The sequence below is a fragment of the Musa acuminata genome, chromosome BXJ2-8, assembly GCF_036884655.1.
Source record: "Musa acuminata AAA Group cultivar baxijiao chromosome BXJ2-8, Cavendish_Baxijiao_AAA, whole genome shotgun sequence".
NCBI classification, from domain to species: Eukaryota; Viridiplantae; Streptophyta; class Magnoliopsida; order Zingiberales; family Musaceae; genus Musa; species Musa acuminata.
The window spans coordinates 46,983,679-46,999,559 of record NC_088345.1 but is presented as its reverse complement, the minus strand read 5'-3'; the positions used below and the strand labels follow the sequence as shown (position 1 = coordinate 46,999,559).

The 15,881-nt window shown below is 38.8% G+C and overlaps 3 protein-coding genes across 8 annotated transcripts; all 3 read right to left on the bottom strand.

The window, feature by feature from the left end:
• Positions 1-2,061: 2,061 nt before the first annotated feature.
• Positions 2,062-3,448, bottom strand: LOC135618464 (probable receptor-like protein kinase At2g23200). The gene is made up of 5 exons (XM_065119329.1): positions 3,338-3,448; positions 3,056-3,271; positions 2,785-2,900; positions 2,445-2,708; positions 2,062-2,372 (listed from the first exon to the last, which is right to left on the bottom strand). The coding sequence occupies exons 1-5, from the start codon at positions 3,408-3,410 to the stop codon at positions 2,154-2,156; spliced, it is 888 nt and encodes a 295-aa protein (XP_064975401.1). The 5' UTR covers positions 3,411-3,448; the 3' UTR covers positions 2,062-2,153.
• A 1,547-nt stretch (positions 3,449-4,995) lies between these two features.
• On the bottom strand, positions 4,996-6,465 carry LOC135618251 (caffeoyl-CoA O-methyltransferase-like). The gene is made up of 5 exons (XM_065119119.1): positions 6,141-6,465; positions 5,954-6,033; positions 5,743-5,887; positions 5,541-5,672; positions 4,996-5,466 (listed from the first exon to the last, which is right to left on the bottom strand). The coding sequence occupies exons 1-5, from the start codon at positions 6,231-6,233 to the stop codon at positions 5,173-5,175; spliced, it is 744 nt and encodes a 247-aa protein (XP_064975191.1). The 5' UTR covers positions 6,234-6,465; the 3' UTR covers positions 4,996-5,172.
• An 875-nt stretch (positions 6,466-7,340) lies between these two features.
• On the bottom strand, positions 7,341-15,346 carry LOC103995206 (ASC1-like protein 1). 6 transcript variants are annotated; one of them, XM_065122084.1, is made up of 7 exons: positions 15,036-15,344; positions 12,724-12,953; positions 12,467-12,622; positions 12,072-12,257; positions 10,443-10,624; positions 10,119-10,192; positions 7,341-7,695 (listed from the first exon to the last, which is right to left on the bottom strand). In XM_065122084.1, exons 1-6 carry the CDS (start codon positions 15,171-15,173, stop codon positions 10,161-10,163), a joined length of 924 nt encoding a protein of 307 aa, XP_064978156.1. In that variant the 5' UTR covers positions 15,174-15,344; the 3' UTR covers positions 7,341-7,695; positions 10,119-10,160. The 6 variants fall into 6 exon arrangements, 4 of the variants coding, with proteins under 4 accessions (XP_064978156.1, XP_064978155.1, XP_064978154.1 ...); XR_010489491.1 differs by lacking the exon at positions 7,341-7,695 and adding an exon at positions 7,772-8,162 and having other exon boundaries at positions 8,241-10,192; XM_065122083.1 differs by lacking the exon at positions 7,341-7,695 and adding an exon at positions 7,772-10,004.
• Between the last annotated feature and the right edge of the window lie 535 nt (positions 15,347-15,881).

The following is a 15,881-nucleotide window of genomic DNA, read 5'->3' as shown; positions in this document are numbered from 1 at the left end:
CTCCCCCTAACAACCATACCTTCAGATTTTCTCTACTTTCCCCAGTGATATCTCTGTCTATCTGCTTCTTAGATTTTAGTGCAGATTTAATTTCTTGATACAAAACTATTTATTTTCCATAAATCAAAGTATCACGAAAATACTTAAAAGATTGGAGAAGAGAACACAAGAGTAATAAAGCCTTATCCTCATCATCAATTTTTGCATCTATATTCTCCAAATCCATAACCAAAGAATCAAACTTATCAAGATGTGAGAGTATAGATGTACTTTCAATCATCCGAAGCATATATAGACTCTACTTCAAGAAGAGACGATTCTCCACTATCCTCTTCATGTACAAGGCTTTAAGCTTGTCCCACATGCTCTTAGTCATAGTCTCCGTAGCTACCTCCCGTAAAACCTCATCAGAGAGATTTAGAATAATGCTGGATTGGGCCTTCTTATCCATACCCGCAAGATCTTCCATTGACGTACCATCTGGAATGTTCTCAGCCCCCTGTAGTGCCAAATCAACTCCGTCTTGAACCAGAATGGCCTCCATCTTAAGTTGCCACATGCCGAAGTTAACATTTCTGTCGAATTTCTCGACAACGATCTTTGATATTGTCATTGTTGTCAAAAAATCTCAGAACCAGGCTCTGATACCAGTTTGTTAGAGCTAGCCCAAGGAAATTTACCAAAGGATAATTTTGGCAACCCGACAAAGACAATAAAGCGGAAGAATAAAAGAAACAACAAGAACACCAGATTTACGTGGTTCGGTCAATTAACTTTGACCTACATCCACGGATGAAAGATGAGCAAATCACTACTATAAAAGAGACTATTATAAATGTCTTAGGAAGATATTCCTAGGCCATAAAACATTCGAAATACTAAACAAGAAAAACCTCAACTATAAGCCCAAACTATTGAACTGAGTATGGACTTAAACCAAAAGCAAACACTTAGGTTTTTCTTGTGGTGCGGCTGACTTCAAAGCCCAGACCCTTATTTATAGTTCCAATAGGAGATAACAAGCCTGATTTTTTCGATGTGGGACTATAGGACTTGCCAAACTATGTTGAGTGCTGCTCCTCAAACCATAGTTAAATGACGTGGTGGGTTAGATTCTATCGAGTTAAATTCTATTTATCTGTTAAGTCAAATCTTTGATCGTTCGTTTTGCTCTCACATCTCATATGTGTTGTTGTTGTTACACTACAGCACATATGCATAAACAAAGATCACATTTTCATATGTTGAAAAATAACGTAGAAAACCATAGATTTCAATGATTCAAAAGAGAAATATATGTTCTTCTTCACTTTTTGGGCCGGGAAGCGGGACCCGCGGCAGATACCCGTGGATCCTAGTGGGACCCCTAGCAGATCCTCGTGGGACCCACCACTTTGTGTTTCGGATGAACGGGCTTGTATGATGAATCGAAAGAAATAGAAACATAATGCACCTAAAATATCCTTCGCATCGTCGCGTCAGGTTCTCTGTCGTCGAGTCTTCGGTGGATCTCCTAATCGGAGCGTGGCATCGTGGCATTGTGGTCCGTGACTTGAGGTCACGCATGTGAATGATCCAAAAGCATACGCCATGAAATCTCATCCACCGCTGTCACGCAAAGCGACCGGCGTCCCACCTCGCGATCGCTTCCCTCTTTCTTCCTGAGTCGCTTCCAACCATTGCAGCATCTCGAAATATGACAAGAGCAATAATGGAACCAGAATAACGCGTTTATGATCATGTTGACCGGAGATACAGTGGACGGCAGCGATGATTAGATCAACCTGATAGTGCTTTCGGATTCAGTCTGCAACTTTGAATTGGCAGGAGAAGAAGGGATTAATTGTCGCCGGAGGCATTGATTGATGTCCACCACCACCCTTCTCGGAAGCTTCACGTGGAACCAACTACTGGGTCTACAAATGCCTCTAGTTTCAAGGTCAACAACATTCACGGATAGATTAATATGTATCAGTGGATAACACTGAGGAAGTTTGATAGATAGATACGACTTTCTTCTTTGGATTCATCGTTGGAGCTGTTTGTGTCAATTAGCTCAGCTCGGATAAGGTTCTGATAGCTCTTCGTTTGAGTGTTTGAATTCAGATTACAATGAGTGTGGATTAAGCATGCACAGAAGTACGAGACATCAATCAGTAGATACTGAGACTGTATGACTCGGTGGTGGTGGAGATTTGCAGTGCCGTCTCTAAGCTCGCGACGACCTGCTCCATGGACGGACGCTGCTGCTTGTGCGCGACGCAGGAGAGAGCCAGCTTGAGGCTGAGCTCAAAAGCTTCGACGGAGTACTCTCCTCTCAGTCGCGGATCAGCGAAGTCGGATAGCTCTTCACCTCGTGTTAGAATCTTGGGCTGCGGTGGGAAGCTTTTTCGTCAGCTGTAGAGTAGTACATCTATGGAGGGTGGAGAGACGGTAGAGCTGACCATTCTACTCGACGACGTCGGCCTTCTCATTACGTTCAGGTTGACGACTCTTTTCCCTGAGAGGAGTTGCAGGAGGACGATGCCGAAGCTGTACACATCTCCTGCGGCGTTGACTCGGTGGTTCTGACGGTATTCTGGGTCGACGTAGCCGAAGGTTCCTCTGACCTCCGAGCTCACGTGTGACTCACCTACATCTACTACTTTGGAGAGACCGAAATCTGATAGCTTTGCTTCCAAGTCAGCACCAAGGAGTATGTTCGTCGGCTGCATGTTTGACGTCAGATAATTCTGTCGATTAATGTGGCCTAGAAAGAACAGTCAGGAGAAAGATGCAGCCAACCTTCACGTCACGATGAACGATGCAGCCTTCAGGATATGTGTGCAGAAACCAAAGGCCACAAGCACTGCCAATCGCGATCTCCAGCCTCTGAGTCCATGACAGGGTTTTATCCTTTCCTGTCACATTGTCGATCATGGTCAGCGTCTCAAGAAAGAAGAAGAAGAAGAAGAAGAAGAAGAAGAAGAAGAAGAAGAAGAAGAAGAAGAAGAAGAAGAAGAAGAAGAAGAAGAAGAAGAAGAAGAGAAGAAAAGCCTATTCAAGAACACAATACCGAAGAGCCACTCCGACAGATTTCCATTTGTGCACAGCTCATACACGAGGAAGCACTCGTCTTCTTCTTCGCAATAGCCCTGCAAAGCAACAAGGTTTGGATGCCTGATATGAGACAGGCTGGTGACCTCTCTCATAAATGTCTCTGCATAGCCATCCTTGATATGCTTGATGGCAACATGACATCCATCTGGAAGCACACCTTTGTACACCTTTCCTGGCAAGTAGAAAACCAATCAGAAATCAACATTGCATGAACTCACAACATTGTATGAATGCTTACCGGCTATACCCTGACCGATAAAATTTAGAGCACTCAAGTTATTTGTGGCAGCATAGATCTCCTTGACTGACATCTTTCTACAGCCAAAATCTTTGAATGCTAATGCCTTGGGAGCTGCAAAGCCTACTGATGTAATGTACAAGGATCATTTTCATGGTTTGAAGACATGAAATAGCCGATGTAAGTGCTACGGGAGAAGCATATATGCATACCCTCATCTTTCACAGGGGTATCATCAGATTGATGTCTTCTTCCTTTTAGCAAATGCCATGATGTGATTAGTATTAGAATCACAACCCCAAGTAAGGAACCTATAAGAATCCATATGCCTGTTTCCACACATAAGTTCATCTGATAAACAAATTGTTGATTTAGGAGCTTGACATGAAGAAAGGTCAAGTCAGTAACCTTTTGTTGTCATGATGTATATTCCACCATCAAATGATCACTTCTATTCTGCATGTAAAGTTGAAGAGAAGGATCACCAAAAAGAGGGCAAATAAAATGTAAATTTATACTTAAAATAATCCCAAGACTTGTAGAAGACTCTCTCTGCTAGTGTTCGAGCTTGTCCTTCATAATACAAGAAAATAGATGTATTTGTCTCTCAAACTATAAGGAGTTGGAACTGACAAAAAAAGGTTGCCTCCTAAGAAGCTAATTTCCTTCTTTCTGTACATCATAATCAACCCTTTAAGGCATCGAATAGATCAAATAATCGAGAATTGGATCGGCCTCTTTATGCTTATTTTTGAGAAACTTAATCTATGTATAAATAAACTGGCTAAGAATCCGGATGCTTTGGCAATTCATGGTGATGATGAAGGTGTGTGTACCTTTGGACACTGCACCGAGACAAGCTTGAGCTCTCTTCCTGCTGCTACTTGGCTTCCTTCTCTATTATGTTCTTGCTTTGGTTGTGTGGAGGTTTGTGAAGAGATCTATCGGAGAGTGCTGCCTCGGAGGCATCGCACGAGGACAGGGAGGGGCTTTAAATGGATGGAACAGCGTTGCCGGCCGGTAGTCATGGACTTGGGTTTGTCGCGTTTTGTATTGGCCGAAACATTTGGCCACTCAAGAATTGAGAGAGAGAGAGAGAGAGAGAGAGAGAGAGAGAGAGAGAGAGAGAGTCTTCCTTGTTGGGTGGATAAAAATATGGTAGCTTTGTAGCTGTCAATGGCTTCGGTTTGACCGTGGTGGCAAAAGGTCGAATATTCACATGTTTTCTTCATCAATTATTTTTATGTTTATGTTTTCTAAGATGCCATATAATTCATTAAAAATGAGATTAAAATCTTAGGATGATTTCTCCAAAATATATATATATATATATATATATATATATATATATAATTAAAACCTTTCTAACTAATTTCGAATATATCCTTATAGCTACTAATATAAGAATCATAAATATTTTATGAGTAAGATTTACAAGTATTTTTTTCTCATCTATTTTCTTGGGTTAAAGTGTTTTGTATGTAATAGAGTTTCGGTGTTTTTGAAAATAAAAAATGAGCCAAAAACACTTCACAAATGTTGAATTTGTCTTCCTTGTTAAATGGAGAATCGTTTTCAAGATCAACATTCTTACTATCCCAATCGATCAACCCTTTTCTCATTCCAACTTGTTGATGTTTCATTGGGAATAGACGAGATTAGATTATTTGCGTACGAATGTCATGACAATTGAAATCTATATTAAGGATATAATTCCAAGGAAGAACTCAACGATCACTCGAATTCAGTCGCCCTCCATTTCAGCTTTATTTCTTTGTCTTTGTCCCCTACACCGGCGGTCGAGGGATCCGAACACGAGAGCTCGCGGGTGGCGATCAGCTTATACGGCGGCAGAGCGTGAGGCCGTCGGAGATGGAGAGCTGGCAGATCTCGATGCGTGGGTCGGCGGCGAGGTGCCGGTTCAGCTCCAGGAACTTGTCCTTCATCTCCATGACGTAATCTAAAACAGGGTACTCCGGCTCCACCGCCACGGTGCCGCTCCACAGTGTGTTGTCGTAGCCGATGACGCCGCCCACCCTCACCAGCTCCACCACCCTCTTGTGGTAGTTCATATAGTTCTCCTTGTCTGCATCCACAAACACAAAGTCGAACCATCCCCTGTACTTCTCCTGCACCACCGATGCACCAACCGAGTATGAATCCGTGTACCCTACATGGCCGAGTTCATCGATCTTTCTCTTACCTCCTGCATCAGTTCATCCAGGACGGGTAGAGCCTGGCTCTCACGGAAGTCGATCTTGTGAGCCACCCCTGCCTTCTCGATCACGGGGAGTCCCAGTTCATAGTTCTTCCGATTCGGATCGATGGCCAATATCTACAAAAGAGTGTAAGCTAGCTTCATCCCAGAGATTTCTGTGCGAGCGGTGGGTGATCTACGCACGTACCTGGCCATCCTCAGGTAGCGCGAGAGCGGTGGCGAGCAGGGAGTAGCCGGTGAACACGCCGATCTCTAATGTTCTCTTGGCGTTCATCAGCTTCAGCATCATGTTCAGGAACTGCGCCTCATCTGCAGCTACTGCCATGCCATTCCTGCTCGATGCGAGGCTATCAGAAGATGGAACGAAGGCACATTGGATTGAGGCCGGAGGAGCTTACCAGGGGTGTTTGGCCGTGATGTGGCGGAGCTCCTTCATGGCCTCGTGCTCACGAGGGTACACGCTGGTCTCCAGTATATACTGTACCGCACATCATGCAAGATCAAACACACACACACACACACACATATATATATATATATAGAGAGAGAGAGAGAAGTTTCCTGGAGTCTACGAAAGAGATGAACCTGGTAAAGGGCATTGCTCTGCAACAGAGTCTTATTGGCGTGATCCTTAACCCGTCTATCCAATGCGACATGGGACTCAGATGGCGTCGCCATTAAATGTTGTTAGTTCTCCTCCTCTCTCTACCAGCTCACTCTGGGTGGTGATCGAGGAGGAGGAGGGTGGTGGTGGTGATATATTGCGAGGTGGTCTGCAACTGGAGCGGCCGCTGCGACACTTGTCCGGCGTGATCCAGGGAGAGAGGCGGGCATAACGTGCACGCGTCGTCAGCCGGGAACGGAGCACCTGACGAGACGAGGAGGGGCTGCGGCCTCAGGTTAACGGACGCGACATCAACGGCCGCGAATGATGGTACGATGTGGACGTTATGAAGCCGTTCATCCTGCTTTTATAATTGTGATGATGAAGGATTTATCATGTCGTGTCATTGATGTGAGTATAAGCTCATGACCTTAATTAACTATGTCCAACAATATATATTCTCTTCTCTGTGGAGGAATATTGTAGTGACACTTCTCATGAATTCATATATTTAGATCTTTAGGGGGCGGTCTCTTGTTTTTATTTATTTATTATTATGTTTGATGAGTATTTCAATGAAATAGAAAATTGATTTCGATGAATGAGTTTAAGAATAACATAATTTTTTTTTAATTTTCATCATGCTCCAGTCAAATATATCCTTAATTGATATAAATATTATTTTTGGATTAGTCAAAACTTAGAAACATAAAATCTAAGCAAAATTTATGCCACACAAATAATGTTAGCTATTAGAGATGGTAAAAAAATAATTAAACATACCACATCAGGAGAGCATCTAGAGGTTATGTTGTACAATTAAATCAATAATTACAAGAACAACATTTTATATTTATAGATATATTTTCAGTAATTTATGATATTTCAATATATATATATATATATATATATATATATATATATATATATATATATATCATATAATATCAGTATTACCCTTAGCTTTTGTTGCATATATAATGATGCACCAAGAGATGCATTTGTTTGTAGTAACTGTAGCAACCAGTTAGCATTTAACTGTGTTCTTGTGCTCTTTTTGAGGTTATATGTGATCATTTCCCTTTGTTTCTGTTTCATCGAAGGACTATTCCAATGATTCCATCTTAGGATCATAGAGCACAAGAGCATATGAGAGAGATACACTCCTAAGACTGGAGATGTCAGATAATCTAAATGCAGTTATCTGATTAATAATTAATCATGTTCAATCATAATATGTCAAAGGATTAAACACCTCACAGTAAAATACTGCTAAAATAGCCTTATAATTCATTGACACTTAATCCTCCATAAGCCACTTGAACATTGGCAGCATTACTAATATTTCTTCCAGGAAGAAAAGAATCTTGCATCTATTTTCTCTCTCTCTTTCCTTTTCTTTGAAATCCACAGCAATCTTCTCCAGCAACCAGACCATAAATTTTGCAGGCAAAGAAACCTCTACAAATGCATGAAATCTAACCTCTCTGTAGGGAGATTTTTGTCAAGCTGATGAAGCTGATCAACATATATATCCTTCAACAATACAAATAGAACTGTTAATATACATCTTGAATATTTGAGAATGTGAAACTTCTCAAGCATGGAATCCTTTCTCAAGCATTTCTAATTTGTCTGATATCAAACTTCGATGAAATTGAAATGACCACAGCAAGTCCTTTTGCATAGTTCATTGTAAAATGAAGTAGTAACAACTCTGCATCAAATACTCCACAATAAATGATCTAAACCTGGTAAACCTTGAAGAATGAGCTATGCAAAGGCAACAATAACATCTAATATGAGATCATGTTTACTGTTCTCTAATACTCAAGCTAACTCTATAACAAGTTTCTTGCTCAAAGAGTGCTTTGGCTACACTAAACTTGATATCCTAAGAACCATTGTACCTGCCCCATGTCAATCCTGGCTCCACCATCCTGGGTGGCCTTCCTTCCTCTCTGGCCATCCACAGAGGTCCGACATACCGGGCAGCTTGGCCTCTGCAGCAGCCAGGTATCCAAACACTGTACATGGAAACTATGACTACATGATGGAAGCAACTTGCAGGAATCACCCACCTCAAGGTTCTCCAGGCACACAGGACAGTCAGCTATGCAATGGATGTTCTCTTCTACTGCTTCAAAAGCATAGCAAGGGAGCTTCTCCAGGACTTGCAGGGATAAGCCCTCTGATGCATCAGCAGGTGTAGACAAGCTGCTGAAACCCAAGAAACCTCTTCTGGTTGCTCTCCAAGACGAACATATTTGAATGAGCAAGAACACTTCAATGCCACCAAAAACTAGGCCAATGGCTGCAAGCTTGTTGTTCATTCTATGACCCTCAATCCTCCACCAACAGTCTTTAACTTGTGAGGCAGTAGGATGTTAATATGACTCCATTTCTAAAGCATGCGATGCATGACATTTTATTTACATAATTTTGAAGAATTAGTCTTGTGAAAAAGACCTTACACTTGTTTTGCAACTCTTTTTCTTTTTGTGTGTTGAAGATGGTGATACCTGACCAACATATAGGCTTTAACACACATTCCCAAAAGTAAGCTACACATCCTGCCTCCTTATTAAACATAAATCTCCAAGAATTTGTGACCAATGAGACACAGGTGGATGATTTGGATACACCTATTATACAGAAAGAAGGCATGGACAAAGATGTAGACCTGTAACTTATTTGTTGCTCAGCAAACTGTGTCATTCCAATCACCTCCTCTGATGTACTTCTGTCCCTTATTTTTGTTAAATGCTTCTAACTTAATTTTCTGCAGTAGACTAAAGTGGGCAGCAAATTGATATTTGAGGGTCAGGCAGGTTGAACAATTAGCTTCCAACCTAAGCATCATTCATTGTCACCCCCTCCAAAAGAGAAAAGGAAAATGTCTAGGTCAAAAAAGTTGGGTGCAGGTGCCAACTTCACAAAGTTTTCAATTTTCTACAAGATGAGAGAACCTAATCATTTAGAACTGTCAGATGAGTAAAAATATTTGGCACATCTTCAACAAAGATATGAGCTATAAACTTCTTAAAGAAGAAGGGAACAAAAGCCAGTATTTTTCTTAGTGGTAAGTGTTAATTTTAGGATCAAACAACTTTACTACCCATATGAACAATCTCTGTGAACTTCTAGCAAGGTTCTAAGTTCACATGGCACAAAGATCTCAATTTCCAACAGATACAAGAGTAAGATTTCGATCCTTCCAAAAAAGAAAGTCAACTTGAGAACCATCAAGCTAGTGAATAATGTCATAATACAAATTTATCAAGACCTAATAAGAGCAACACACGAGAGATTTTACAGCAAGGTGTTGGGCAAAAGAAGAATGGATAATATTAAGGCAACATTGGACAAAGTTAGGGATAATATTGGTAAAGATAGACTAAAAAAATAAAGAGAAACTTTTTATTAAATGCAGTACCTTCAAGCTATTAATGTCAGATTATCAGCAATCAATGTCTATTGATCATTTTAACATGCAAATGTCTCAAGAGATAAGCCAAAGCAATATTTTTCCTTTACGCCCAATTGAGGATCAAATGAATCAGGAAAGAGTTAGAAAGAAGCACAAATATTTTCAGCTGGTCACAATTTATAATTCATATTACCATACACAAAGGGCACACTTGGGAGCATCAAATGAACTACCTTTTTCAGTGAATCTAACATCTAGCATATCAACAGTGTCTGATCCTGCTTCCTATTTGTTTCTTGAATAAATATAGGAGAGCTGTTCCATTATTGAGTAGTCTCCAATGAGAAGTTACAAATAAGATAAATACACAAGAAGATTACTGGTTCTGAAAACTGAAGCTTAGTCTAAAGTTAACCTGGAAATATAAAACAAGTCGATGTTTTCTTGTTTACTATCTGCGCTGTTTCATCTAGTAAGAAAAGCAACATAGCAAATCAGCACATAGACATCATGAACATGAAATGTTTACTTTTTGGGCTATGCAACAACATGTATTATTGAACACCCCGAATCAATCTTCATGTTGCTCTTCATCTTCAGAATCTACACAGTACAAGAATACCGAAAGCAAAAAATTAGAGAATGAGCATTCTAAAAATACATAATAATAGAAAAGAATGCTGTGCCATACAACATTATAATGCCTAAAGGCCATAAAATTTTGTAAAGCTCCCAGAACCTGACTTTAATGCCTTAACTGTAACTTTTTATATCCACCATTCATTAATAGAATGTGGATAAACATCTGGTTGGGGGAAACTTCATATGAAATAACAAAAGAAACAGCACTTACCTGATCTAACGTCATCACCAACTTGTCCTGATTGGATTTGTTTCACAAGCATCCGGAACATTAATATCCACCAGTAGATATGAAGAACAAGCAGTGAGAATAGAAGTGTGTTGAAGACATAATAATATATGGGTCCTTCAAACTTATGTTTTTCTTTGTCCAAAGTCAAGAGAACCTCGTAACTGTCATGCAAGAGGCAATAAGGCAATAGCTATGTCAGACTAATCACTGACTCATCTCCCCATGAAGCTTCCAGCAAATAAACTGCCACAACATAGACAAACTCTGGTCTAACTGTATATCATATAGAATTTACTAACTGTGTCTTCTGCTTGTAAAAGTATAAAAGAAAAAAAAAAAGAGGAATGATTAATCTTTTACTTGCCCGTAGGCATACACGAAAACGAATGCTGGGCTAACAGCTATGTTCTCCAAGATGCATTCTGAATGCAATAGAAAGATCCAGAATAATCTTCAAGGCCAAAATCATTAAAAGGCTTACATTTACCTCAGCAGTTGATGTATATATGTTTTCCTTTGACAACTACTGAGCCAAGATATCTTTAAGAGAGAAGCTTGAACTACAATATAACATCTGCTTTTACTGACAATTACCAGCAGGACTCTGTTCCATTAGATTCATAATTTCCACAACCTCTTCCAATTATTTAATGATCATTTCAATTACCTGCTCTCTTTTCTTGTCAATCTGCATCTTCTAAGTGTTAACCAGAATTATTCTCATTCTAAGCAAAGATCCCATTACATTCTTCATTACTTTAAGAATGACAAGAGTCAGTCTCGTTATGGTAAGCATCTGCAAATCTGTGATATATACTCATGCTTTAGGGAGTCTACACCTTATGCTACCAGTTTTAACGTCAAAAAAAGACTCCAATCCGAAAGTTTTTTGGTTGTGTGTGTAACACTATTTTGAAGTATCCAGAATTCATACATAAGTAAATTAAACATTGATTGTAAATAAATGAAGAAGAAAGAAAAGGTTTCCTAAGTCATCTCAGCATAAAGGTCTATTAAAGACATCCAGGATCATATAAATAATCTACATGCTTCTTAGACTTGCTCTCCATTTATCGAAACTATTTCTCCATTCTCCTTCATTTTTATTAAAGAGAACAGAAGTACGAAGATGTGTCAGAGGAGTTCAACAACTTAGTAGTCCCCTCAGATCTCACCTTCTCCATCAAGATAGCCTCCCAATAGATCCCTCATCTATAACAAAATGAGCAAGTGATTCTCTCTTATGTCACAATAACAGAATCCCTAATCTTGCTAATAGGTTTCCGTTTAGTTTGAGGCTAAAAAGTTCTGGTGAGGTTAAGTTATCCCCTTAGATCTCACATTCTCCTTCAAGATAGCCACCCAATAGATCCCACATCTATAACAAAATGAGCAAGTAATTCTCTCTTAATTCAGAATAACAGAGTCCCTACTTGCAAATTGGTTTTCCTTTAGTTTGAGGCTCAAAAGTTACAGTGACGTGAACAGATTGCACCAACTGCCATCATGGTCTTAGTTCATGTCCATAAAACTTGAAACTGCTAGCAGACCAGAATTTCCATAAAACATTACCATTTGATAGCACTTGCATAAGAAACTGGTGCTAACCTTGTACTTCGAAGGATCCACAAGGGATAATATATAAGACGAAGAATTATCCATGAAGCAACAAATAAAAGAAATGTTGCATTAGCAAGCAGCTCACAACCGCCATACTTAGACATTTTCCCCATTTCCAAGAATACGTCACTTGCATCATGAATGGCTAAAACAACTGAACCAACACGAGCAAACCTGTTTGAGGTCAAAGAAACTTATAATATCAAAACAACTCAACTAAGTCGTCATAAGAATTCAAATTAATTAAGCTAGCCAAGTCATCCAAAAACATGAGCAGTTCAGCGCGATCTCAAACTATTCCAATGAAGTAAATGGCTTTACAGGATTGATCAAATTAGAAAATGGCAGCGGAAAACCCTGCCTACTCCATCATTAAGACTAACCTGAATATGTAAGACAGCACAATGAGAACAACAGTTGCCATGTGATGAGACATTGATACTCCAAAATCTGATCTTCTTGTTTCCCAGAGCAAAAGTGCAAAAATTGAATATGTGTAGAAGCCAGCAACATACATATAGACAAATTTAAGTTTTAATCTGGAAATCAGGAAATGATAAATTGTTAAAGTTAATACAATACGATGCTACATCAATGAATGCTTATTTCTAACAAGCAAATAATTATAAAAATATCTTACTTAATCTTTTGATCTGGCCAGACCTGATTCCCTGGCCCTACCCAGAAGTATCTTGTATTGGTGAGCCAGGGCTCGTTATATGTAACAGATAGAGCCAGAAGTTCGCCTGAAAGAAAATAAACAAACTTCCAAGCTGACTCCTTAAATTTATTGATCTTTTTTCTCCTGCTATCTATTCCGGTGCTGAGCTTTTCACTTGATTTTTGTGGTATAAGTCGCTTTGCTAATTTCTATAAGAAAAAAAAAAGATTATCCAACACATAATAAGCAACATGTACCTGACAGTACGAAGAGAAGATAATCCACAAATCAGTACCAGCATGAATCCATAATAGGTTAAACAGATGATCCATGACTAGATTGGTCAAAATTTACATGTAGCAGCGAAAACAATTATTTTTTGTGTTTAATTGTTCCAGAAATTGCTTAAATTATGACCAACAGTTTGATATCAAATATTCAACAAAGTCCTCAGCTTAATGAAACACATATACCTAACTAGAATTTAAATAGAATTAATCAGCTGTCTCTTACAATACCTAGTTAATTCAGATGGCACTGATTTATTCCTCATGTTGACATAATTACAACTATTGAAAAAGAAAAAAACAGTAGAATGTGGTATTGGCACCCCAAACACGGCGATGTACTTACAAGTTCATTGATCCCAGTGTTAACATTGAGCATATAAGTGTGTATCTAAAACAGAAGAAAGACTTCATGGCAGTATGTGTTTAATATACTCATAGGAGTTCCAGAAGGCAAAGGCCATATTTCCACACATCCTATCCTCTATCTAGTCTTTGGTGTTTATTACGTTCTTCAATCTTTTTAGCATAAGTCAGATTATTCTACTATTTGTGAATCTCCCACATGTTAGGTGGAATAACATGATTTAGTCTCAGTGATAGTCTCTTTAAAATCAGCTAACATCAATCAACCAAGATGTATTAAGTAAATACTCATCTGTGTTGTTTTTTTGTAAGTGTTCAGACTGATATGGTATCTGTCAGTATGGTATAGTGTACCATGGTATACCATTACGGAGAAATATAAAACAATAATCAAAATCCTAATGTTCTTGGTTATGGTCAATACATTATGGAAAAATGCATAACTAGTACAGTATATAATAATTGAGGGACCAGTGTTTGGCTCCATGTACAAAACCATTGGGTGCATGTCCTTACTCAAAAAAAAAAAAAAGTTATGTCAGCAAAAGATCGAAAAACTTTAGATCTCTTTTAGGAGTCATACCATAAAGGCTTTAGATTGGAGATAATAATTAAGCCACTTCAAACCTTTTAGCAAAATTCAATTCAATTCAGCCTAGTTTTACATAACCTTAGTACCTCTATGCTAAAAGCCACAGCTATTCTGGCCTTTTCTTGTTAATTTAATAAATTAAATATAAAAAGGTTGGTCCTGGTTCCTGACTCCTGAGCACAAGGCTCCTACCAATGCAGGGTTTCAAGTGAATCAACATATGCAGCCTTTTCCTTGGAAGGAAAAGACTCAATTGTAGTCCAAATCTGTAATTACAGCCTTCCAAAATTTTCAACATGTGCTTGACAATTTTATTCATGTCCTGATATCCAAAACCATTTCCATGCCTTCCGTGGAATAAAGGTAGGTGAGAAAAAGTTGCTGATACCGGTGAAACAGAGTTGACACTCCGAATAAGAAACACCTAGAATTGGCTAATTATTATCTTAAGATATAAAACTAAGATGGATTTTTATGCAACAAAATGCTATCCAAAAGACACAAAAGTCATTTTATGTTACAGAAATTCAAAATTAGAGTATGAGTATCAAGGAACATCAACCAAAAAAAAGGTTTAAGTACAAAGAAATGGTCAACGGGAGGTTAAAAAAAAGGCTCAAACATTGTACAACACTTGCTCCATCCATTAAGCCAGGCTTCTCTACCTAAAATGGAATTTGATAGCCTTGAGAAAAAGCAACCTCCATATGAATCCTTTTACACTTCTATAAAATCTTTATCGATAATTAAGTCGGAGCTAAAAACAAAGCCCTAATCGAAGTTAAAAAAACCCAAACAAAAAGAAGCTTCCAACGTTTGCTCAAGCAACTTCCTCCACACGCGTCCCTACAGCTGTTCTCAGTATGAGAAGAGATTAGCAAAGAGCTTAAAGACCAAACTTGAATCAATTGCACCAAAATTTAAGAAAAATAGAACAGACACCGACGTCAAGAAACGTTTTTGGGAGAAGAATCCGACCGAAGCGTACGTTTTCATGAATCAAGGCATGGCAGAAGCGGAAACAGCAGGAGGCACGAATGACTGACCTCAAACACGAACCTATCGAGGACGAATCTGACCGTGGGGAAGAACAGTGCGAAGAAGGGCAGCGCCACGAAGTCCTCGTACGTCGGGTACCCCTCTTGCCCCCAGTCGACCAATCGCCATGCTTCAACCAAATCCATGGAATTCGAGATCGACAAGAAATCCCCGACGAGGACGACTAGGTGCGAAACGAGAAAGATTTAGGAGACGGGGAGACTGCTAGCTCGATCGATCGATCGATCGGTGCGGAGTCCCTTCGCCAGACCAAACGGAAACGGCCGAAGAGGTTTACCAAACCACAAACAAGAGGGCGAGTGCATCTGTTAGTCTTTGCGCATACGTCCATGTCAGGTATAAATAATACGTATACGCTCTGAGAACATTAAAATTACATGTACACCTCCTATACATAGTGACAGATTAGCATTATGCAAATGATGATCCTTAGGTCAAATAAACTAAGTATTAACATTTAAATTTGTATTTATTGTGGCAAAATCAATTTTCTATATTTTTTTAGAAGAAAATAAGCTATTACTAATAATTTCATTGAACCACAATCATGTATTTTTCTTCTCAAACACAATCTTTAAAGTATATATATATATATATAGTCTTGGGCAAATTATAATTTCTTTTCTTTTTAAGACTTTCTTGACCCATTTTTAGAATTTAGAATTCCCTAATTGTGTCTTTTGATTTTCTAAAAACCAATTCAATTATAATATTTTTAATATGATTTTTAACAATACTAAAAAAACACTAAAACATAGTGTTAAAACACTATAAACATAATTATTTTATAAAATTTGTATAAAAACACTAAATCATAATGTTTTTATACTGTG

Excerpts from the sequence above, each read along its gene's own strand:
- LOC103995206 (XM_065122084.1), bottom strand. The coding sequence starts at position 15,173 with ATGGATTTGGTTGAAGCATGGCGATTGGTCGACTGGGGGCAAGAGGGG. Across the intron at positions 12,623-12,723 it reads TGGCCAGATCAAAAGATTAA|ATTAAAACTTAAATTTGTCT; the intron begins GTAAGATATTTT and ends CCTGATTTCCAG. Across the intron at positions 10,193-10,442 it reads TGGTGATGACGTTAGATCAG|ATTCTGAAGATGAAGAGCAA; the intron begins GTAAGTGCTGTT and ends TGTACTGTGTAG.
- LOC135618464 (XM_065119329.1), bottom strand. The coding sequence starts at position 3,410 with ATGTCAGTCAAGGAGATCTATGCTGCCACAAATAACTTGAGTGCTCTA. Across the intron at positions 3,272-3,337 it reads TATCGGTCAGGGTATAGCCG|GAAAGGTGTACAAAGGTGTG; the intron begins GTAAGCATTCAT and ends TCTACTTGCCAG. Across the intron at positions 2,373-2,444 it reads CGACGTCGTCGAGTAGAATG|CCCAAGATTCTAACACGAGG; the intron begins GTCAGCTCTACC and ends TTCCCACCGCAG.
- LOC135618251 (XM_065119119.1), bottom strand. The coding sequence starts at position 6,233 with ATGGCGACGCCATCTGAGTCCCATGTCGCATTGGATAGACGGGTTAAG. Across the intron at positions 5,888-5,953 it reads ATCACGGCCAAACACCCCTG|GAATGGCATGGCAGTAGCTG; the intron begins GTAAGCTCCTCC and ends CGCATCGAGCAG. Across the intron at positions 5,673-5,742 it reads CGCTACCTGAGGATGGCCAG|ATATTGGCCATCGATCCGAA; the intron begins GTACGTGCGTAG and ends ACTCTTTTGTAG.